This window comes from Electrona antarctica, assembly GCF_951216825.1.
Source record: "Electrona antarctica genome assembly, chromosome: 5".
Lineage (NCBI taxonomy): Eukaryota > Metazoa > Chordata > Actinopteri > Myctophiformes > Myctophidae > Electrona > Electrona antarctica.
Window position 1 is genome coordinate 27176896 of NC_136810.1, and position 23632 is coordinate 27200527.

General features: G+C 44.8%; 1 protein-coding gene across 3 annotated transcripts in view; it reads left to right on the forward strand.

Moving 5' to 3' along the window:
- The window catches only part of ankrd26 (ankyrin repeat domain containing 26), a 54099-nt gene that overhangs the window by 15223 nt on the left and 15244 nt on the right, over positions 1-23632 (forward strand). For all 3 annotated transcript variants that reach the window (XM_079501985.1, XM_079501987.1, XM_079501986.1), the window contains exons 13-32: positions 1321-1504; positions 2125-2186; positions 2298-2394; positions 4687-4763; positions 5128-5197; positions 5293-5337; positions 5978-6292; positions 6834-6932; positions 7192-7274; positions 10201-10421; positions 11023-11208; positions 11568-11598; positions 12617-12752; positions 13071-13284; positions 13855-14038; positions 18376-18522; positions 19447-19909; positions 20689-20888; positions 22146-22451; positions 22889-23041. In XM_079501985.1, the coding sequence (XP_079358111.1) occupies positions 1321-1504; positions 2125-2186; positions 2298-2394; positions 4687-4763; positions 5128-5197; positions 5293-5337; positions 5978-6292; positions 6834-6932; positions 7192-7274; positions 10201-10421; positions 11023-11208; positions 11568-11598; positions 12617-12752; positions 13071-13284; positions 13855-14038; positions 18376-18522; positions 19447-19909; positions 20689-20888; positions 22146-22451; positions 22889-23041 (3273 nt within the window). The remainder of the gene's footprint in view (positions 1-1320; positions 1505-2124; positions 2187-2297; positions 2395-4686; positions 4764-5127; positions 5198-5292; positions 5338-5977; positions 6293-6833; positions 6933-7191; positions 7275-10200; positions 10422-11022; positions 11209-11567; positions 11599-12616; positions 12753-13070; positions 13285-13854; positions 14039-18375; positions 18523-19446; positions 19910-20688; positions 20889-22145; positions 22452-22888; positions 23042-23632) is intronic.

Genomic DNA, 23632 nt, shown 5'->3' on the forward strand with positions numbered 1-23632 from the left:
GACAGAAACAAGGACGCGTTTGAACAGGGTGCTCAAGGATCAGAGGAGCTGCCAGGCCCAACAGTCCCTCCCCATTCAAAATGCATATCGCCAGAACCAGATCCAAAACTCGATACACCGATGTCTTCCTCCTCACCGCGGCTCCTTCAGTCTAGTTATGGATCCCCACCAAAACAGAAGGTGGTTGAATCCGAAACACAATGGGATTCTTCTTCAAGTGACAGCAACCCAAAAGATGGGGCCTTCACTATCAAAGGTGATATGTTGATAGCTTCAGCAGAAGATCAAAAGCTGTCCGAAGAACAGCAACTTTCCGATGACTCTTGGGAAGATGACAAAGATGTCTCCCCAGCACAAGAAGCTGAGGGTGAAAACGCCAACGGTAAGGTAGGAAGTAATGGATCAATTGATAAACCTGCAAATAAGGAAGGAAAATCAGAAGAAGAGAAAGAAGATGACAACAGTTGGGATGATGATGACGACGACGACGACAAAGAGCCTGCGCAAAATGAAACCTCTCGCCACCAGGCAGAAAGTTCAGCACATGGACATACATCTACTGGTGTTTCTCTGTTACACGAGAAAAAAGAGCAAAAGGAAGCTGACTCTGATATCTCTGAACCTGAAAATGATGATAAGGAAGGAGAGGATGACCATGTTCCAGTGTCTGTTATCTGTGGGGATGAAGATTTGTCAGAGGATGACATGCAGAATGAAAAGGGTCTCGCAAGTGATAAGGAAAGGACAGAGGATTCTGACAGCCAGGACCAAAAGCTGCGGTACGATTTTGTCAGTGGCATGGTCAAAGTGCCCGACGCAGGAGAGGATTCCGACAACACCCCCGATGGATGCCTGGGTGAAGAGGATGAAGGGCATGAGTCTGCGCGTGAGGACGAGCCTAGATTAACTGCCTTTGTTTCATTAAGCAGTAAAGACGACATGGTCTCAGGCGGGCTCGATACAGAGGCTGTGAAGCAGGCCAAATGTGATGGATCCTCTGAGGAGTTACCCCACACCGACATAGACCAAGTTCACGTGGATTCACCTGTTGAGCTAGAGGACAGGGACAAGGGAAGGACAGAGTTCAGAAACACCAAAGAGGCAGAGAAACAGGTAAACCAAGTTGTGTAGGTGGCAGCTAGTGTATAGATATGTAGTGTAGGTGGCTCCTGCAGATGTAGCATTGTAGGTATTTGGCCTCTGTAAAGTCAACAGTCGTGGTAAATGGCACTGTGTGTTTGTACATGTGTGTAAGTGGCAACAGCATTTGGTATACAGTACCACTTCATTGTGGATGAAATGCATCTTTTCATTGTACAGAAAGAAGATTCCACAGAAGATGACGAGGAGGAGGAGGAGGAGGAGGGGGAAGGTAACTACAGAGATGAGGAAGAAGAGGGAGACGATGAAGTGGACAAGGCGCGTTCTGAAGAGGAGGATGGAGACTCGCCCGTTACCAGCACACCAGTGCCAGAGAATGAAATCGGCAAAGACAAGCAAAGGGGTAAGGAGTGAAACATGAAATACAATTATGTGGCTTACCCCATAATGGGCCATTTTAAAATGCAAAAACTAGAGAACTATGATAAACTATGAAATAAAGGTCCACAGAAAATGTCAGTGTATTGACCACTCTATTAATTATGTAATAAGCAATATTTCATGAGAGGGTGTGCTTTACTGTCATTAATGCACACCTACGATGCTGCAGGAACTCCAAAAGGCAGCACAGAAGTGCATTAATGACGGTAAAGCACACCCTCTCATGTAATATTGCAATTATACAACGGTTACCCTTAAAACTAAGATATTCGCTAAAAGAAAATCTGAATTTGTTAATGACACATGTAGCCACTACGACCACAAATGTCCCAAGAAACTCGCTAGCCTAGCAACCCAGTCGGCTGCGCTCTGGGAGAACAGAGCAGCTGATTTCTGTGTTTTGATTAGGTGTTCCATCATGCTCGTTTGAAGCAACCAGATCAGATTGCTTCCTCGAAACGACCTGTTGTATAGTTATTATTATTATTATTAATTAACTAATAATTGGCAAACTACCAAATGCTCCACAGATATGTCTTTGACCAACATTTGAATCAGTCCTCCATAACGTGTCGTCCACAGATTTCCTGTCAGAGTTGGGTCTTGAGAAGGGAGAGGAAGAGGACGACTCATGGGACTCTGAGGCACAGTGGCATTTATTTATGACCTGTCTTTATAAGATCACACACATTGTTATTCACATTGTTGTTCTTTACAGTTTACACGTGAGTTTACGTGATCTTTTTCATTTTCAGTCCCGCTCTGAAAGTCCCCAGAAGACACGGCATGAAGCGGAGAAGAGCTCTGTTGCCAAATCTCCCATGTCTGTTGTTCAAGAGGAAAATAAAGAAGGTAAATCCTCTTTGTTTTATCCAACAAAATAACTAATGACCAACATTATAGCTTCAGCCTCCATTTCATGCAGCAGAAACATTATGGCCTTATTAAATTAAAATAATAATAATATAATAATTGTATTGTTAACGGTGCTGCAAGTGATATTTATAGTTTTTCTCAATAGCGATGATTTCAATCAGAATATAGAGCTTATATCAGAATATGTAGTGTCTGTTCATTAACAGGGGTCTCTACATCTCTCCAGCTCCAGTTCTTTAAGTAAAGTAAGCCATGCTCATAGGCCAGGAGCCTATCTATAGCTTGAGGCAGCTACAAGTACATCCCCTGGACATGTTGTTAGTATATCACAAGGATTTAACCCCAATCCAACCCTTGATGCTGAGTTCCAAGTATCAAGGGTTGGTTGGGTCCCATTTTCATAGTTTTTGGTATGATCCAGCTGGGGATCGAATCCCGACCTCCCAGTCTCAGTGCGAATACTCCAATCACAAGGCCACTGAGCTGGTCCAGAATTGTGTCACTTCAATATATATATATCCTGTTCTCTGACCTGATTGTATGCTGACCTGAAAATGCATCTTCTTTTTACTACATAGCTGGAGAGACGGTTAGAGTAGAGTGTAGACCACCTGTTATTGAACAAACACACTATAGCAATAATAGCGGCATATAATCGGAATGCACTTGTGTCCGCCACCAAACGAACCGTGCTTGTAACAGAATGTTATCATCTCCTTTGTAGACCTGTTTTATGTTCCCTCTTTCGTGAGAGGCTCTGGAAGCAATAGGATGGCCGTTCTAGAGCCATGGAGGAGTGTAGACAGCCCCAGAGGCTGCCAGGCACTGCTGGGTAGGAATGTCTGTCTGAAAAGCAGCATGTTCACCATGTCAGAGGACTCTCCATCATATCATGATCATTATACTGTAGGCGAATGCATGCCCCCCCCTGAACCCGAGCATTGAAACATATATACTGTATTGCCGCAGTCGGGTTGAAACCTTGTATGTCCAAAACCCATACTGGTACCGTTTTTCTTAGAAGGCCACAAGTTCTGACCCTTAACCACATAAGGCCTTTATATGGTCTTGGACGTACAGTATGTGATGCGACACATTGTGGGCAAAATCAGATTTTTGACAAACTTTGTCTAATGACTTGCCCAAAAGAAGGAAGCCAAGTTCGGACAGCATTCTTGTTTGTGTTTGTTTGTTCAAAGTGTACGAAATTGAATGGTCAGATAGTTTCCATAACGTTATGGCACACGTTATATTGCCTTGTGCCCATCCACATGGTGATGGAGGAGGTATAAACACATGCTAAGATAATGCGAGGGTGCAGAGTGCAGACTAGCCAACACTAAAACTCAGGACTCCTGGATCGCTGCCCTTCACACCCTCCTGTCTAACATCAGGTCCACGTTTCTGATGTGGTCCGCCCATGTGACATCAAATTACATTCTCTGATGTGGTCCGCCCATGTGACATCAAATTACATTCTCTGATGTGGTCCGCCCATGTGACATCAAATTACATTTGTAGCATTCTTGTGTAGATGTCATCCAGGGCCTTTTTTTCTTTTGTTTAGCAAACCCCTTTTTCTTTTTCATATTGTACCCTCGTTTTGAAAAGTAGATGCCATATGCAGGCTTTCACCATCCCAACTAATGCAGAATACAGAACCCACTGAGACTAGAATGAGCAGAACCGTAACTGGTGTTCATTGCCTAATCACACACCTTCATGGCACGCTCATTAACCACACGCTCAACTGCATGGACAAGCTACTCACAGTGGCCTGGCTTCATGGAACAGCATGCTGTGCAAACTAATCCACTTGGCTCTTTCCCATTATATTATAGGGTACTTAACCCAGAACCTGAAACCTTCCAGAACCTGTGAAGTTCTGTGATGGTTTTCTTTGCATACGTTTCTATTATAATAACCACAACCAAGTTGGACCAACCACCCGTGAAGGGGCGGTACTTATGTCATGGAAACAGCCGGTCAACAAGTGCACACCAAGATCGGCTATTTGAGCTATTTTAGAAAATACATTGAAAGTATAATCTCTGTGTTTGGGGTTCCCTGAAACAAATCCACAACCTGTGAAATACGTTTCACAGCACTGTACGGTTCACTTACTGTAGTTATTGTAGTGGAAAAGAGCTAAACGTTCTTCCATTCTGTCCAGTGGTGCTTCTTGTGCCGTACACACATGTGCACACAAACGCACACACACGTTTTTGTTTTGTTTTGTTTTTGATTACCTGTTTTTTCTCCTTGCAGTTGTTAAAGATGATGTTGGCGGGGACAGCAGTGGCAATGATGGTGACATTAATGACCAACACGTGTCACCGAAAGAGGTAAGTTCAAATGAATGAATGTAGGAAAATGCTGTTTTCCTTGAAGATGTAACTAGAGCTGCAACTGTCAATGATCTTCTTGGTGATTATTCTATCCATTACTTTTTTTTAAATATATATTTCTTCACGTTTATTAAAGAAAATTAGCCCTATTTTATAATTATACAACAGTGTTGCATGAAACTGGAGATTTACAAGCTCACAATGCGTGATATGTTGTGAGTTTGTAGATTGGCTATTTTTGGCTTTTTTTTTAAAAATCGATGACTTTATTAAAATACATTATTTATTTGTGATTGATTAAATCGGCTAGTTTGATTATCCAATTGCACCCCTAAATATAAATACCCATCCTCTCTGCCAGACTGAGAAAGCAAAATGGAAGCCACTATCTGTTCTGAGCAAACTGGAAGGAACCGGTAATGGAAAGACAGGTAGACCTACGTTAAGTTGTATAGCCTTCCTGAATGAAATTATATAATACATGCCTCGATTTACTCTTAATATTTTACTTAATTCTGCTTGATAGACTTAATGGAAGAGCTTGGTCTGGGCGATGTTGATGATCTGGAAGGTAAGAGGATACATTTAATTCACTTTCTGTGTACAGATCATACGAATCATACATGCAGTGAATCTTATTAATTAGGCTACTCTGAATATAAATATGTTTTTCTTTCTTCGTACTTTTATGAAGCTCACAAAGCAGGTCAGTGTCTATGTGAAGCACACTAGTTGTAGTTGTTCCCTAAAGCCTCCTAAAGTCACTAGGTAGCATAGACACAGTGGTGGATGAAGTACTGCCATTTTTTATTTTTTATTTTTAACTTAAAGCTGTACTATAACCTTTTTATTTTGTCCAATCTGTATGGTACAGTATGTTAGGGGTGGTTGTATTTGGTCTCCCTGCTCTTCTATTGATATTTAGATCCTGTACTGTGTGTCTGGTTTGATATGACCTTTTGACCCAATCCTGTTTATGATTAGATTTGAACCTGATGTAATTTCTCCTCTGAGCAAGCAGACTATAGCTTAGTGGCAAAATGTACAGCACTTGTGCATGCATGCAGGAGGCCGGGTTCAAATCTGAGGTAGAACAACAGGAAAGTTTCATAGTGCAGCTTTTAAGAGCAGTACTTAAGTTACATTACACCACTGATAGTTACGTAGGCACGATTGGTCTCCAATGGTTTCTATCATGTTACTGGTACCAGATGCCTCAGACTGGGACTCGGCCAGCACCACCAGTAGGAGGACGCTCCCTGGCCGCAGGACAGCTTCCTCCCCTGGGGTGGAGGAGCTGCCAGAGTCCTCCAGCCCTTCCCCAGTGCCACTGCCGTCTGGTCAGGAGCAGGAGGAGGTGGTGGCGGCCACCGCAGTGGCAGTGCCTCCTGCACTTCACGGGTCAGGCCAAACGTTGACACCACTGCCCGGTCCGAGGTCCCTCGCCTCCCCGTCCCCGTCCCCGACTCGGGCCTTACCCAATCCCCAGCCCCGTGCCAGGAAGATGGCGCCTCAGAGCGAAGAGGGTAAGGACCTTGTGCGACCTTATAATTTCCTAATTAGCCATATTACTTAGTGTTGGATTTGCTGGGGTGGATGGATATGTTTTATTTATCCGTGCTTCTGGTCACACTGAATTTCTGTATGAATTTATGAATGAATACATGCATTTATTTTGGGGAAATGTAGAATGTAGTCTTTGATATTTTTACAATAAAAAAAAAAAAAAAAACACACTTGGCACCATTGCCGTAGATGTACAGGTATGGCAATTGGTCTTTTATAGTGTTTATGATCGATCAAGTCGTGATGCTACTTACATTAGCACTGGGTTGCTAGGTGATGATGTCAACAGCAATGGAGTGCGCCATCTTGAACTGCGCACTCGCACCCACTGTATCTGTTTCTTTCGATCGCCTTTATTTCCAATTCCTTGTCCCAGATGGCATTTCTGGTCACGTTTTTTTGACGGCTGATAGCCAACACTGTATGTCCCTTTACCCTGATTTATTCTTTAGAAATGTAACACTGATGGTGTTTAATGTCCCCCTGTGCTTGTCTTTTCAGACTCGGATTGGGATTCAGACAGTACGTCCTCCCCTCCCCGTCCGGCGAAGACCTGCAATCCACTGCCACATATAAGCGAGTCTCGGGTGGTGATCTCAGGTAATAAGCTAGACCGACATGTGCTCTATGCTCGGCCATGTAGAAAATATAATATTGCTAGCTATGTAGTTGCACCAAAATATCGCAATATACTGTAGTATTATTGAGGAGTGGGGAGTAAAGGACTGTTCACACCAATGACTATAACTATAGCTTTAAAGATCTAGTTTTACAAATCATTCTATCCCAAGTGAATGGCAACGTATTATGGAATATCGGCCCCATTCCTATTGTCATGTGTTGTGTTCTCTCCCTGCAGATTCCCCTCACCCTGTGCACGAGTCTTCACCTGTGGCCAGAGACCGGGAGATCATTCTACAGGCGGAGGAGCACACACCAGAGGTAGGTCACTGTCACTGAATGCCCTGTTCACATCAATCCTACCTCATTTCTCATTGTCATTGTTTTCATCCATGCGTACAATGTTCTTATGGTCTCCCACGTGTAGCAATAGTCAGTCCATTGAATTAATTGGTGCTCAAGTCAATTCATCTACTTAACAATGTTTTGTTTTGTTTTTTTTACTTTATTGCAGACCCTAAGATTCTCTTTGAGTTAAGGTCAATACATGCTCGTTCCGATGTCAGAAAAGATTTCTGAACAAGTTTGAGTGCAAACTCAGGTGCACGAGTTCCAAGAAAATGGTCTGAGACCGCCCATCAGAAGTTCTGAATGGCATCAATTTGTAGTTCTATCACCTCCCTTTCTGAAAACCTCGGAAGGAGCATGTATTGCTATTTAGTCCTACTGGAGTCATGGTTGACGATTTCAGTGTTGTATCCTAGATACTACCACTATAGATATCTGCTAAATGACTCCCCGCATTAGCATACACAGATTGAACCGAAATGAAGGCAGAAATAAAGGGATAAATCTTTCCCTCTTATCACAAGATATTACTTTGAAAATGTAATGCAGTAATTGTGATGGAAGGAAAGGAATTCTAACACATACTAACAAGCTTCCACATCCGGATTGCAAATGCCATACTGTAATCCCTGCGTGTTGTAACATCAATGCCTGGTTTGTGTCTTTTATTTTTGTCAAGTCCCCGTTAATTGTATTTCTTTGTCTGTCATGCTATCAAAGGAGAAGGATGATGCCTCAGATACATATGAGTTAGATTCAAATACGCCCTCTGGCCACGGGGGGCCTGAAAGTGGAAAAAACAAGAAAGAGGTGATTGAGGAAGCTAGGCCCAAGGCGGTCGATGAATCCGATTCCAATCAGGAGGAGTTCCCATGGGAGAAACGTTACGAGAAGCTATGGGTTGAGGTGGAGAAACGGGAGGTCAAAACCAGCTACAAGAATGTGACCGCAGAACTGAAGGAGAGGTTCGGAGAGTTGCCCGAGTCTCACAGGTGTTCCCCGGAAGACGGTGCAGAAGAAGAGCAGGCCATGGACGAATCTCCTCACGCCGAAGAAACATCGAGCGACGAAGAGGAAGGCGAACCCATCGTGCGTCCCACAGCCAGGGCGAGGAGCACGGCTCTGCTCACCATACCCGAGCAGAGGGAGTCGGGCTTAGAGGACTCCCAAACCGAATCTGCTGAAAACTCCCAGTTTGAGGAGCAGAGCCAGCAGTCAGTGCTTCCAGGCAATGAGGGCAGCAAGGCTGAAGAAAGGAATCTGACCAGCGACGGTGCAAGAATGTCTCCTTCTCCACAACTCTCAGCAGGGCTTGACTCTGCAGACAGCGACATGAATAATGATGCTGAGGCTTTTGCCTGCGGCCTTGCCGAGCACATTATGTCTGAGGACATTGACCTTGATTCACCTTTGAAAGATGAGACCAAAGCTGAGCCACTCCAGTGCCCACAACCAGAGTCTACCATGGAGGACAACTATACGCTTCCAGATGAAGGCAAGGAGGAGGAGGAGCAGAGCGCCGCTGGTTTGGAAGAGAATCCCCAAGAGATGGTTGACTCTCAACCTTACTCAGTTCAGTCAGTTGGCATGCGTTCAGCAGCTAACCTCGGTGTCTCTGATGAAGAGCTGGAAGAGGACATGCAGAGGTTCAAGCAGGAGGTAGGGATGCTGAAGGTTGTGCTGCTGGACTTGGAGAAAGAGAAGGCCCAACTCCAGAGAGAGGTAGAGGATGGCCGTCACTCCCTCCCATAGTCCGTCCTAGAGAGCCTCTCTTTCTTCATCTTTTCCCCCCCATTTCATTTCATTATCTTCACTTGTTGTGAGAGTTGTGAGAAAAGCCCCAAAACCATGGTCACAGATCATAACTTCAGTCTGTTCCTGTGTGTTATTTAACATAGAAAAGATATCCTTGCATGTTTCTAGGGTTTGTCTGTGTAGCTCGCATTGCCATTAATTGAATTTAGTTTTCCGTCTGACATTTTATCACCTTTTCTCAGAACTAACGTGTCACTTTAATAGTTCCCTGACACCACTAACAACAAGCCATTTGTCCTCCTTATCTATAACATGTGTTGCACTCCACATATCAGAGGCCCTCTTCGACTCCCATACTTGTGCCTTTTTGTGTTTCTTCATGCATGAAGTTTGCATGTCACTTAACATTGTGGATTGCTTCCATCTAGAATCTAGATGGCGTGCTGTGAAGTGGGTGTGGCAAACAATGCTCTTCTTTTCTGTGAAAAGAAGTTTTGTGAATGATGTGTCATTGGCAATTATTTAAATTTTTTCCTGCATGCTGTTTGATGTCATCCTTCATGTGAATAATTTGCTCATACAACATACCATCCATATACTTAACAGAATAATTCAACTTAACTTTTGGCCAGCCTTTTCAATGTTTTCCAGCACCAGTGTTTTCCTAGGAATAACCTGAATGTGACAGTTTCAGATTTTAGTCATGCATATGACGGAGAGTGGACCTTGACAATGTCCAGGGTGAAATTCAGGGGATATGTTATGGTTACGAACTGAGAGTAGGATTATGACATGAAGCTCAAACAAACAACAAGAGTCAGCAATCTTTAGCCAGTGTCCAATTCTTTGACAGTTTCAGGGCACTGTTCACAAGTAGGGTTTGGGGAATCCAACTGGAACATACTGATGGAATGCAAGTTGACCAAAGAAACAACGCTTCATTGTAATTAGCTCTGACTACCGTATTACATGGTGCAACCACAGTTGGGTGTTAGGTCTCCCGAAGGAGGGGTTACGTGCTGAATTATGCATGGCAATGCGTACACGTACCTGCTCCAAATTGCATTTTTAAAGGCTGGCCGCGACCTGCTTCACTCTGTCCCTGATCATGCTCATCATTAAACATTTACCCTTGTCTTTTAAGGCCGGCAAAGAGAGGACTAAAACCAAAACGGAGGCGCAAAAGCCCAGTGCTTCCTGGGATTTTGGACCAAAAGATGAAGGACTGGAAGCAGAGAAACCTGAGACCGTCTCAAGACAAACGGAAGGCTGTGCGTCTGGAGGAGATGGAGCAACTGAAATGGAACAGCAGCTCACTGCCACTGACAGTAATGCCCAAATACTGGCAACTAGAAATCCAAAGAGGTATGCACTTTTCTGTTTTCTTCGTCTGTGCATTAGAGAAGAATACCGTTGCTGTCGGCCAGATACCTCTTATCTCCAAATTCTAACTTTTCTTGTTTTTTTCCGAAAATGAATGCCCTACTTGATCATACTACAGTGTCACACAAAAGCATCAACAGTAGCAGATCCACAAGCATTTTGAGATTGTCGACAGAGACCATGTGTGTTTGGATTAAAAAACATAACCTTGGTGTAGTGTACAGTGTACAGTGCATTCTATTCAGCAGTGGTGCTCAAACTCTTTCCTTTGAAGGATCCGCAAATGAATATGTATTTAGCTGAAAATTGTTTGTGCCAGCGATCCCCCTATACACTGTCGTTTGAAATGTAAAAACATTTTCAACTAATTGTTGTGCACGCATATCATTGTTCATACATACAAACATACTTGTTGCAGGATAGTTAAGAGGAGGACGCCAGCAAAAAAGTTTTGATTTCCTTTTTCTACTTAAACCCCGATCTGATAGATGCTGCCCAGAGCAAAGAGCATGCAGCTGTTAAGTGTTATCATGTCATGGGGGTGTTACCAGTCATTCACCAATAGGTTTATTGCTTTCCTTAGTGGCGGCAGAACCCCAGCGCAGCCTCATGTCCCACCCCAGCAGGTAGAGGGGACCCCACAGCCGCAGGCGGTCCGAGGGGCGCGGCATCGCCGCGCAGCCCCTCAGACCTCGGTCCACATTAACGGAGACCCTCTGTCCGTGTTTGACGATAGCACTTTAAGCGAAGTGTCGGACGATGAAGGAAGGTATTCTATGCTGTACAACAACGCCGCCTTTTTCCTTGTCCCTCGCCACATAACCTTTTCACTCTCTCAACACTTCTGCCGTCGATGGTGGGGGGAAATAATCAGGAAAATCTTTCACCTCTCTCTCTCTCTCTCTCTCTTTCACCCGGTTAACCCTCAGTCTAGTTGCATGACTAACCAGCCCGGAATGGAATTGTATACTTCATTATACCACATCACACACACGGCCTCTTGAACACAGTCGAGTCCTCACCTCTTATAAGCGTCCTATGCTTGAGAAGTGAACCGCGTGATGACATCGTTTTTTTTCCTCCTCCAAATAATCCCTTGTCGTTCTGCCCTGTTTTTGTCCGTCCCAGGTCTCTATCTGCAGCCAAAGGGAGAGACGAGGTAAGGTGAACAAAGTATACGGATTAACCCATTTAGACTTGAGGACGATTCAAAGAAATTCGTCTAAATCAGTTTTCTAAAAATCCCATGTTTCTATATCAGTGGTTCTCAAACTATTTCATATCAAGGACCCCAGAAATTATATGTAAATGGCCACCGACCCCCATCTGAAAATATGTCGTTCCAGGGTCGCCCCCAGAAGCAAAGATTTGAGTTAAAAACGTTCGCTCTGAAAGAATATACATTCAAAGATTTGCGCCACATTTTCATGATTTTTCAAAAAAAATACAAGCCCATAGCGCGGCACTCAGTGCCACGCTATGAGCTTGTATATCTGCTATTTTTCAATAGCTAAAGTATAACATAATGCTTAAAACATCAAAGGGGGTTACAGAATGGATTAAGTGGTTAATGTAATGGTCTCTGTGCATAAACTGTAGTTTCATAGCTTCATTTTGATTGATTCAGCAGCAGATTTGAATGGCTGGAAACACACAAAGGTGGCTTTTATATGGTTGATTCACTGTTTTACTTTATTTAATTTACTGTTAAACAGCGTTTTTCCCATAGCCATGCTCATATCTGTATAGACTGCTGGCAGTATGAGGTTATTACATGTAACATGGCCATTTGTCATTGGCTCATTGATAGCCTAGCCCTCACCTACCCTGTATTTAATGACTTCCCTAAATGCTGCCACCGTTATGACTCTGATGAAGACCGCATAGGTCGAAACGTTAGTCATGTTGTATACTAGCACCTAATAAAAAGGCTTAAAATGTCCGTGCTGCTCCAGTGTCGTCCTCCTTTCACACAAAGGTGTCATTTGTGTTCACGTTCAAATATGCTGCCGAGTCTATCAAACGAGGGTATGGGACACTGGACTGGAACAGTAGGCCACCTCCTGGTCACTTGGGATCAGCACAGAGGGAGCCTACAGTATTTGTTTTCACTAACTGATACTGTACCTCAATACAACATTGGGGGTAATACTAATATTTTGTCTGCATTCATTCAGAATCCTGGCGACATGGAGCTGGCAGAGGACTTCGATGAGCTCACTCAGTCATCAGACACGGCCACAGATGACTCCCCCACCTCAGGCTATCATCATGCCTCCCTGCTTGTCCAGCAGCTGGACTCCACCACTTTAGGTACCGACTAGAGCTAGGCCGATATAGCCGTCTGGCCGATATGTCAGCCATTGTTTGGACTTTTGGGCGATATCGGCCTCGTTATTATGCAGCCGATGTGTCCTGAGTTATGACTTTCACCCCGCTGTCCCTGATTTGGGCATGTCATTATACTCAACTGTACATAGGTGACATTTTCTAAAATGTACAAGCTCACAACGTGTCGCATCCGCACTGTGTCGTGAGCTGGGTGGGTCGGCTATTTCTAACACTGGACACCGGCACGCGACAAAGTATGAATGGCACTTAACTCTCCCACACGTTGTGGTGTCACATCAGACTCGAGGAGCATGGTGAAGCTGCAGAACATGTTCCTGGAGTACGAGCGCTCCATCCAGAAGGCCAGGAGCCGCCACGGTCACCTGACGGACAAGGTGAGACAGCTGGAGATGGAGAGGGCCGAGCTGAAGTCTGCCATGGAGGACGTCAAAGAGGACAAGTCTGCTCTGGAGCGCCACCAACTGGAGCTCAGGACCGACGTCAATAATCTCAAGTAATACAGTCAATATTATATAATGTATCGTCTCTGTCGGGTGGAAACCTCATACGTCCAAAACTGTTACTTTTCTGTCTTCAAATTGAAAAACGGCAAAAGTAGCAGATGGACGAACTGAGAACACGAGCTTGTGGATCTTCTACTTTTGTATCAATGATCAAGTTATTTACAAAATAACCAAAGTTTTGAATATGGAGTTTAAGAGGTTTCGGTCCGACAACGACGATATACAGTATATGTCATTGCATATTTCAACTGTTTTATATATTTCTATATTTCAACTTTTTCCCTACATTAATGCCTTACTTCGTCATACAAGAGTTTACAATCTTGTCTGACCAGTGACTGGCTTCCAAAATGTAGAAGTAGCTCGCTTTTCTAGTCTGGTCTTGTTTTCCACGGTTCTTTCTTGCTCCTGTTGCTCTTTATGTAATCCCTTTTTTAATTTAGGCGTTCCATTTTCATCTCAGCATAAGAGATATGATCAGTTCAGACAGAGATCAGAAATCAGACAAGATGGCCGTTTGGAACTGTTCTCCGTGTTTGTTTGCACTCGCGGTGGTGTAGATATCAGCTGAAGCAGGAGCAGGAGAACCACCGCAACGCCTCCATGATGTACAACAGCCTGCGGGAGAAGCTGAAGCGGATGGAGGAGCAGCAGCAGCTGGAGGTGGAGGAGAAGCAGCGCGTGGAGCTCACCCTGCGCAACATGGAGCTGGACATGAGGACGCTGCACAACAACATGAAACAGGTTTCCACTGCACTGGACATGAGACATGAAACAGGTTTCCACTGCACTAGACATGAGACATGAAACAGGTTTCCACTGCACTAGACATGAAACAGGTTTCCACTGCACTAGACATGAGACATGAAACAGGTTTCCACTGCACTAGACATGAGACATGAAACAGGTTTCCACTGCACTAGACGTGAAACAGGTTTCCACTGCACTAGACATGAAACAGGTTTCCACTGCACTAGACATGAAACAGGTTTCCACTGCACTAGACATGAAACAGGTTTCCACTGCACTAGACGTGAAACAGGTTTCCACTGCACTAGACATGAGACGTGAAACAGGTGTCCACTGCACTAGACATGAAACAGGTTTCCACTGCACTAGACATGAAACAGGTTTCCACTGCACTAGACATGAGACATGAAACAGGTTTCCACTGCACTAGACATGAAACAGGTTTCCACTGCACTAGACATGAAACAGGTTTCCACTGCACTAGACATGAAACAGGTTTCCACTGCACTAGACATGAGACGTGAAACAGGTTTCCACTGCACTAGACGTGAAACAGGTTTCCACTGCACTAGACATGAGACGTGAAACAGGTTTCCACTGCACTAGACATTAAACAGGTTTCCACTGCACTAGACATGAAACAGGTTTCCACTGCACTAGACGTGAAACAGGTTTCCACTGCACTAGACATGAGACATGAAACAGGTTTCCACTGCACTAGACATGAAACAGGTTTCCACTGCACTAGACATGAGACATGAAACAGGTTTCCACTGCACTAGACATGAAACAGGTTTCCACTGCACTAGACATGAAACAGGTTTCCACTGCACTAGACATGAAACAGGTTTCCACTGCACTAGACGTGAAACAGGTTTCCACTGCACTAGACATGAGACGTGAAACAGGTTTCCACTGCACTAGACATGAGACGTGAAACAGGTTTCCACTGCACTAGACATGAAACAGGTTTCCACTGCACTAGACATGAAACAGGTTTCTACTGCACTAGACATGAGACATGAAACAGGTTTCCACTGCACTAGACGTGAAACAGGTTTCCACTGCACTAGACATGAGACATGAAACAGGTTTCCACTGCACTAGACATGAAACAGGTTTCCACTGCACTAGACATGAGACATGAAACAGGTTTCCACTGCACTAGACATGAAACAGGTTTCCACTGCACTAGACATGAAACAGGTTTCCACTGCACTAAATATGAAACAGGTTTCCACTGCACTAGACGTGAAACAGGTTTCCACTGCACTAGACATGAGACATGAAACAGGTTTCCACTGCACTAGACATGAAACAGGTTTCCACTGCACTAGACATGAGACATGAAACAGGTTTCCACTGCACTAGACATGAAACAGGTTTCCACTGCACTAGACATGAAACAGGTTTCCACTGCACTAGACATGAAACAGGTTTCCACTGCACTAGACATGAAACAGGTTTCCACTGCACTAGACGTGAAACAGGTTTCCACTGCACTAGACATGAGACGTGAAACAGGTTTCCACTGCACTAGACATGAAACAGGTTTCCACTGCACTAGACATGAAACAGGTTTCCACTGCACTAGACATGAAACAGGTTTCCACTGCACTAGACATGAGACATGAAACAGGTTTCCACTGCACTAGACATGAAACAGGTTTCCACTGCACTAGACATGAGGCATGAAACAGGTTTCCACTGCACTAGACATGAAACAGGTTTCCACTGTACTAGACATGAAACAGGTTTCCACTGTACTAGACATGAAACAGGTTTCCACTGCACTAGACATGAAACAGGTTTCCACTGCACTAGACGTGAAACAGGTTTCCACTGCACTAGACATGAGACATGAAACAGGTTTCCACTGCACTAGACATGAGACATGAAACGGGTTTCCACTGCACTAGACATGAAACAGGTTTCCACTGCACTAGACATGAGACATGAAACAGGTTTCCACTGCACTAGACATGAAACAGGTTTCCACTGCACTAGACATGAGACATGAAACAGGTTTCCACTGCACTAGACATGAAACAGGTTTCCACTGCACTAGACATGAAACAGGTTTCCACTGCACTAGACGTGAAACAGGTTTCCACTGCACTAGACATGAGACATGATACAGGTTTCCACTGCACTAGACGTGAAACAGGTTTCCACTGCACTAGACGTGAAACAGGTTTCCACTGCACTAGACATGAAACAGGTTTCCACTGCACTAGACGTGAAACAGGTTTCCACTGCACTAGACATGACAGGTTTCCACTGCACTAGACGTGAAACAGGTTTCCACTGCACTAGACATGAAACAGGTTTCCACTGCACTAGACATGAAACAGGTTTCCACTGCACTAGACATGACACAGGTTTCCACTGCACTAGACGTGAAACAGGTTTCCACTGCACTAGACATGAAACAGGTTTCCACTGCACTAGACGTGAAACAGGTTTCCACTGCACTAGACATGAAACAGGTTTCCACTGCACTAGACGTGAAACAGGTTTCCACTGCACTAGACATGAAACAGGTTTCCACTGCACTAGACGTGAAACAGGTTTCCACTGCACTAGACATGAAACAGGTTTCCACTGCACTAGACATGAAACAGGTTTCCACTGCACTAGACATGAGACATGAAACAGGTTTCCACTGCACTAGACATGAAACAGGTTTCCACTGCACTAGACATGAAACAGGTTTCCACTGCACTAGACATGAAACAGGTTTCCACTGCACTAGACATGAAACAGGTTTCCACTGCACTAGACGTGAAACAGGTTTCCACTGCACTAGACGTGAAACAGGTTTCCACTGCACTAGACATGAGACGTGAAACAGGTTTCCACTGCACTAGACATGAAACAGGTTTCCACTGCACTAGACATGAAACAGGTTTCCACTGCACTAGACATGAAACAGGTTTCCACTGCACTAGACATGAGACATGAAACAGGTTTCCACTGCACTAGACATGAAACAGGTTTCCACTGCACTAGACATGAGGCATGAAACAGGTTTCCACTGCACTAGACATGAAACAGGTTTCCACTGTACTAGACATGAAACAGGTTTCCACTGTACTAGACATGAAACAGGTTTCCACTGCACTAGACATGAAACAGGTTTCCACTGCACTAGACGTGAAACAGGTTTCCACTGCACTAGACATGATACATGAAACAGGTTTCCACTGCACTAGACATGAGACATGAAACGGGTTTCCACTGCACTAGACATGAAACAGGTTTCCACTGCACTAGACATGAGACATGAAACAGGTTTCCACTGCACTAGACATGAAACAGGTTTCCACTGCACTAGACATGAGACATGAAACAGGTTTCCACTGCACTAGACATGAAACAGGTTTCCACTGCACTAGACATGAAACAGGTTTCCACTGCACTAGACGTGAAACAGGTTTCCACTGCACTAGACATGAGACATGATACAGGTTTCCACTGCACTAGACGTGAAACAGGTTTCCACTGCACTAGACGTGAAACAGGTTTCCACTGCACTAGACATGAAACAGGTTTCCACTGCACTAGACGTGAAACAGGTTTCCACTGCACTAGACATGACAGGTTTCCACTGCACTAGACGTGAAACAGGTTTCCACTGCACTAGACATGAAACAGGTTTCCACTGCACTAGACATGAAACAGGTTTCCACTGCACTAGATAGACATGACACAGGTTTCCACTGCACTAGACGTGAAACAGGTTTCCACTGCACTAGACATGAAACAGGTTTCCACTGCACTAGACGTGAAACAGGTTTCCACTGCACTAGACATGAAACAGGTTTCCACTGCACTAGACGTGAAACAGGTTTCCACTGCACTAGACATGAAACAGGTTTCCACTGCACTAGACGTGAAACAGGTTTCCACTGCACTAGACATGAAACAGGTTTCCACTGCACTAGACATGAAACAGGTTTCCACTGCACTAGACGTGAAACAGGTTTCCACTGCACTAGACATGACACAGGTTTCCACCGCACTTACAGCACTGTCATTTTTTTTTATTCTTTTTATTTTTTTTATTTTTTAGATATATATGTATTAAAATGTTACACATTTTAAAAACAACAAACAGAAATTCCATAAATAAAAATAATAATAATGAAGAAGCACTGAAAATTGCTTGTATATCTGCTATTTTTCAACGGCTAAACTATAAAACTATGGTTAAAGTGGTTAAACGAAACGCTAAGCTGACACAGATGCGCTCCAGCCAGGTCTTAATGGGTTTTAAAGAGGGGAATCCCACATCGGTCTCTTCTGACCTTGTGCTTGTTTGTGCTCAGCTGGAGGAGGACCGCAGTGAGAGCCAGAGGCTGCTGTCCCAGGAGCGCAGTGCACGCACCATGCAGGAGAACCTGCTCAGCACGCACCTCCGCAAGCAGCAGGAGATCGAGGAGGAGAACCGCAGGAACGTCAGCAGAAGCAATGAGGTGACCTCAAGTTTCATTATTCTAGACCAGGGGTTCTCAACCAGTGGTCCTTGAGGGGGTTCCAGGTGGTCCCCAGCTAAATGATGGAGAGTTGGTAACCAAATGGACCCCTTTATAGATATTTAACTCTTGAGAGTGTAAAATTAACGCTCTCAATAGTTAAGTTATTGTTTAACATCTGCATTACTTAATTCTCTCTAAGAATCGTTATTTTGGTCAACGTTTGCTCTTAGCTCTCCTATGGTATCCAATCTTATCCAAAGACAACTAAATATTCTCTTTCGTTTTGGGTCTGAGAGGCCTAATCTCATCAAATGGTGGTCCATGGCTCAAATGCTGAAGGAATAAATAATGGGCCTTGACATGAAAAAGGTTGAAAACCTATACACTATAGACTATGTCTACATAAAATGCTATCTAAGTTACATAAGTTGAGCCTTTGCATATGCCTGCAAGGTCATCGAGGGTAGAGCAAGTGCTATACTTGGCAAGTGCTATGGGCCAAGATGGAGTTTTCAGACTACGGCGGAATATTGGGAGTGAGTCTGCAGTTCTGATTGCAATGGGAATTGCACTCCATAGTTTTAGAGCCAGAAGGAAGAAGAGTTTGGGACGTGTGGAGCACTGTCCCGGCGTTTTTAGTGAATGTACTTCCAGCTTCCCTGCATTGGCTGATCTGAGCGAGCGGGAGGGTTTGTAGGGTCCGATCAGACTTGCAAGATATGGGGGTGCCATACCTGTGGTTGCTCTGAAGGCCAGCATCAGAGTTTTGGTCCGAACCTCTAGTTAGAAATAAAATAATCAGTTCAAAAGTAACGGCTAAATGGAAACAGAATGACGGTAAACGTTGTTTCCCGGTCTTGTCCTCAGGCCTTGTCTCAGCTGACCGAGGCCAGTAACGTTGTTTCCCGGTCTTGTCCTCAGGCCTTGTCTCAGCTGACCGAGGCCAGTGACCGGGAGAAGGAGCTGCTCCAGCAGAACTCCTCGCTGCAGGAGGAGCTGGGCCTCCTGCGTCTGGAGCTGGAGCGCTGCCGTGTCAACGGCGCCATGGAAGAGAGCCGCCTGGCCGAGGAGAGCGAGGCCGCCAAGGAGCGTCTGGAGGACGCGCGCCGTGACCTGAAGCTCAACGAGGAGGCCCTGGCGCAGACCGTCTTCCAGTACAACGGGCAGCTGACGGCGCTCAAGAACGACGCCGCGGTGACCGCCGCCCGCCTGGAGCACGAGCGGCAGGTCCGCGAAACGGTGGAGACGGAGCTGGAGTCAATGCGGAACCGCCTGACCGGCGCTCTGCAGGAGGCGGAGCGTTGCCAGGCGGCGCGGACAGACGCAGAGAAAGCCCTGCTGAGAGAGAAGGAGGAACACCAGCGGATTAAAGACAAACACACTGGTGAGCAAACAGCGGGATGAAGTGATGGCATCGTTTATTCTCAACCCTGTTGAATTAGGATTCTGTTTGTGGGTTAGCTTCTAGATCGATACAACGCGAGCTGCTATTTTTAACTACTTTTAACCAATCCTATCTGGTTGACTGTACTCGGGCACCTGAAGTTTTCGCTCTACACAAAATATCTTTGCCAAAAATAGCAGATCTATAATCTTACAATGTGTCACGTTGTGACGCATTATAAACTATATATCATGGCTGATGTTCGGCCCAGAATATGGATGCTGGTGATCAAGGCTACAGTGGTTATATAAATTCAATTGTGGCGAACTGTTCTCAAAAGGTAACTTTAATTGAAAGTTAGTTTTTCCAAATTATAAATGGATAGATAGAATACTTTGGCAGTTTGAAAAAAAATCACAACAATGTCACGATTTAGGAAAACGCCAACGTGGTTTATACACAAAAGCCCAAGCTTTCAATCTGTGCAACATGCAACAATCTGTACAAACAACCATGAAACAAAGACTAATAAATCCTTATCTTTAAAGTTGGGATCAAGAGGTACCCCAAGAGAACCCCACGAAAGAATCCAATGCAGAGTGGGCTATCTGGGGTAGGCATCTTGCTAGGGATTTTAGGGATTTCAGGAATCGATTAGAACATTTAGCACTTTATGACAAATTCTAGGTGAAAACATTGATAAATGGTGGCCTAGGACTCTAAAAATAATGGACACCATTCTGGCTCTCTAAATGTTCTTTCCGTGTTCATTGCTATAGGCGACGCAGCCGGTCAGCGAGATACGGTCAACAGCCTCTCGCTGAAGCTCTCCAAGTCAGAGGCGAGCGCCAACAGCCTGGAGAACGAGGTGCACCGCGCCACGCTGCAGCTGACCGAGAAGGCCCTGCTGCTGGAGGCCCTGCAGCGCGAGAAGGACCAGGTGGCTGCACGCGCCAAGGAGCTGGAGACGGCCCTGCAGGTAGAGGGCTGCGATGCAGCGGTGCACTGGTTCCCAAACACTGGGTCACATTTTTGTTCATGAGTGAAAAACAAAATTCCATGATTCTTTCAGTAATTGCATGAAGAAATACTAGAAAAGTCTAAGAAGTTCCATAAATTGGAGGAAAATAGCCGATCTACAAGTTCACAACGCGGCGCGAAGCGATGCATTGTGAACATGTAGATCTGCTATTTTCACTAGTATGGTATGGTTCCGGGGAGACATCAAATTTCTCTTTTGGTTTACAGGCTAAAAAGTTTGGGAACCTGGTGTAAAGTAACTAAGTGCATTTACTCAAATACTGTATGCTTTATAGAGTCTGGAACTACAGCTCCCAAAATCTGAGTAAGGAAGCTGGAATGTCCATTCACAAAAAAATATTCACTTAAAATATCTTTACATTTAATGTTTTTTAATGTTGCTAAGCAGCAAGCTACATATGCTTAGATGATTTCTATTTATATTATTAGGATACATTTGTGCGACTGTAAAGACTAAACGGAAGTGTGGAGGAGGCTTCACTTCCGCTTTATCGCTTGCTCATGATCGGAGCTTCCGTTCTCCAAACTGTATGATCGGAGGCATTGAAAGTTGTGGTTGGTCTGGCCATGCGAGACTACAGTATATTAAGCCAGTCAATCTATGATTTAACCCAAAAGAAATTGCAATAGTCATCCAAATAACATATTATGAAACATGGATTATTATTATATAAATTGTGGATCATGGTAAATTCAGGGGTTGAACGTTGGGGTACCATTGAAAACCTATATAAGGCAAACATTTCAAATTTGAATTATGCTTAGTAGTAACATGTCAAACTAGCGGTTATTCATTATTCTGAATCCATTCCAAGCATTAGTTTTGCACGAAAAACACTCCTTGGGCAACATTTGGCCATAGACACTAGCCCAAATGTGATGATGACCTCATCACATTTGTGAAAACGGCGATCATAAAAAACCTTGAACGATTACTATTGCAATTTATTTTGGGTCACCCCCTTTTTTTAGCTTAGATTGACTGCCCTACAGAGTAATGCAAGTAACAATTCTAAAACAATCGAAATGATCTCAAAATAATTGCGACCTGGCGACTGTAAGACCTGCTGTACCAGTGTTGAGTTTGGCAGCACATTTTGTGTGTAGTTTTCGTCAGCGTAGAAAAGGTAGTCGACGGAACATTTTTCGTCATAGTTTTAAGTCGGCGAAATCAACACTGTGCTGTACCCCGCAGTCGGAGAGGGACGTGGCCAGTCGGACGGGAGCGCGCCAGGAGGCCACACAGGAGCGCCTGGCCCAGGCCCAGAGCGAGGCCATGCTGATGCGCCAGCAGCTGGAGGAGGCCCAGAACAAAGGCGTGGCCAAGGAGCGCGCCGTGACGGACGCCCAGGAGCGCTTCAGCGACATCCTGGACAAGCTGCGTGGCGACGGCGAGGAGCGGGTGCAGCTAGTGGAGGAGAGGAGCAAGGAGCTGGCCGGCAAGGCGGCCGACCTCCGAGACCACGTCTACAAGCTGGAGGAGGAGAAGAACGACCGGGAGGTACGCAGCTGGGTCCATAGAGAAACATACAGCATTTTGAACTGCAGGGACTCCGCACCCTGAACTGGGGACACCCCTACACCACTACAGATAAATATTGTGACTCCGCACCCTGAACTGGGGACACCCCTACACCACTACAGATAAATATTGTGACTCCGCACCCTGAACTGGAGACACCCCACCACTACAGATAAATATTGTGAAAATATACGATCTACACAAGCTCACAGCGCATGCTGGGAGCTGGTAGATTGGCTATTTTCACAATGTTTGCCTCTTGCTTACGTAATGTTTGAGAATTTGGTGTTAAATTTCAATTTCAATTTCTACACTCACTACATCCGGGGGCCCTGCTGACCATTTGGTTGCCTGCCTCACGCAAGATATGTTTGTGTTGCCCCTGCTGTTTTCTCGGTGTGTGCGTGTGTGCGCAGAGCCGTGTGAGACAGCTGGAGCAGGAGCTGGCTGACTCTCTGAAGAAGCTGGCTATGAGCGAAGCGTCCCTGGAGGTGAACACGCGCTACCGCAACGACCTGGAAGACGAGAAGATCCGGCTGCTCAAAGACCTGGACAGACTGAAGGACAAGGTACAGAGACGCACCATATTTAGCTCATTGAGAGGTTTGACACACAATCCATACATGTTTTGTCTATTGTCTCCCTCCCCCCTGCACCAATTGCGTCAATGACGTGCTGCTGTACTGAACTGGCAGTGTGCTTTTGCACTGAATTCTGTCCGTGAACATCAGTAATATTGCCTCTATTGGGTAGAAATTAATTAATTAATGTCCCAAACTCAAGTAAAAAATTTATTGCAAAAGTAACAGATCTACAGGCTCAAAACCAGTTCAAGCTTGCGGATCTGCTATGTTTGATGTTTCTTTGTGTGACACTGTAGTTAGTGTAGTATGATCAAGTATGGCGTTAATTTACAATAAAACACAAAAAGTGAACATAATGGAGATGAGAGGTTTCTGCCCTACAGCAACAATATGCTTATCATATATACACAGCTGTTCTAATGGCATGTACACCATGGCCAGCTGTGTGTGACCGATTGGTCAGCCACACGGCTTGGTCAGTCACACGGTCACTGGTCAGCCTCTGACCTAGCCTCACGTTACGATACTAATATATCGTACTGCGCTGTGCTGTGTGGGGGAAATATGCATTGCAAA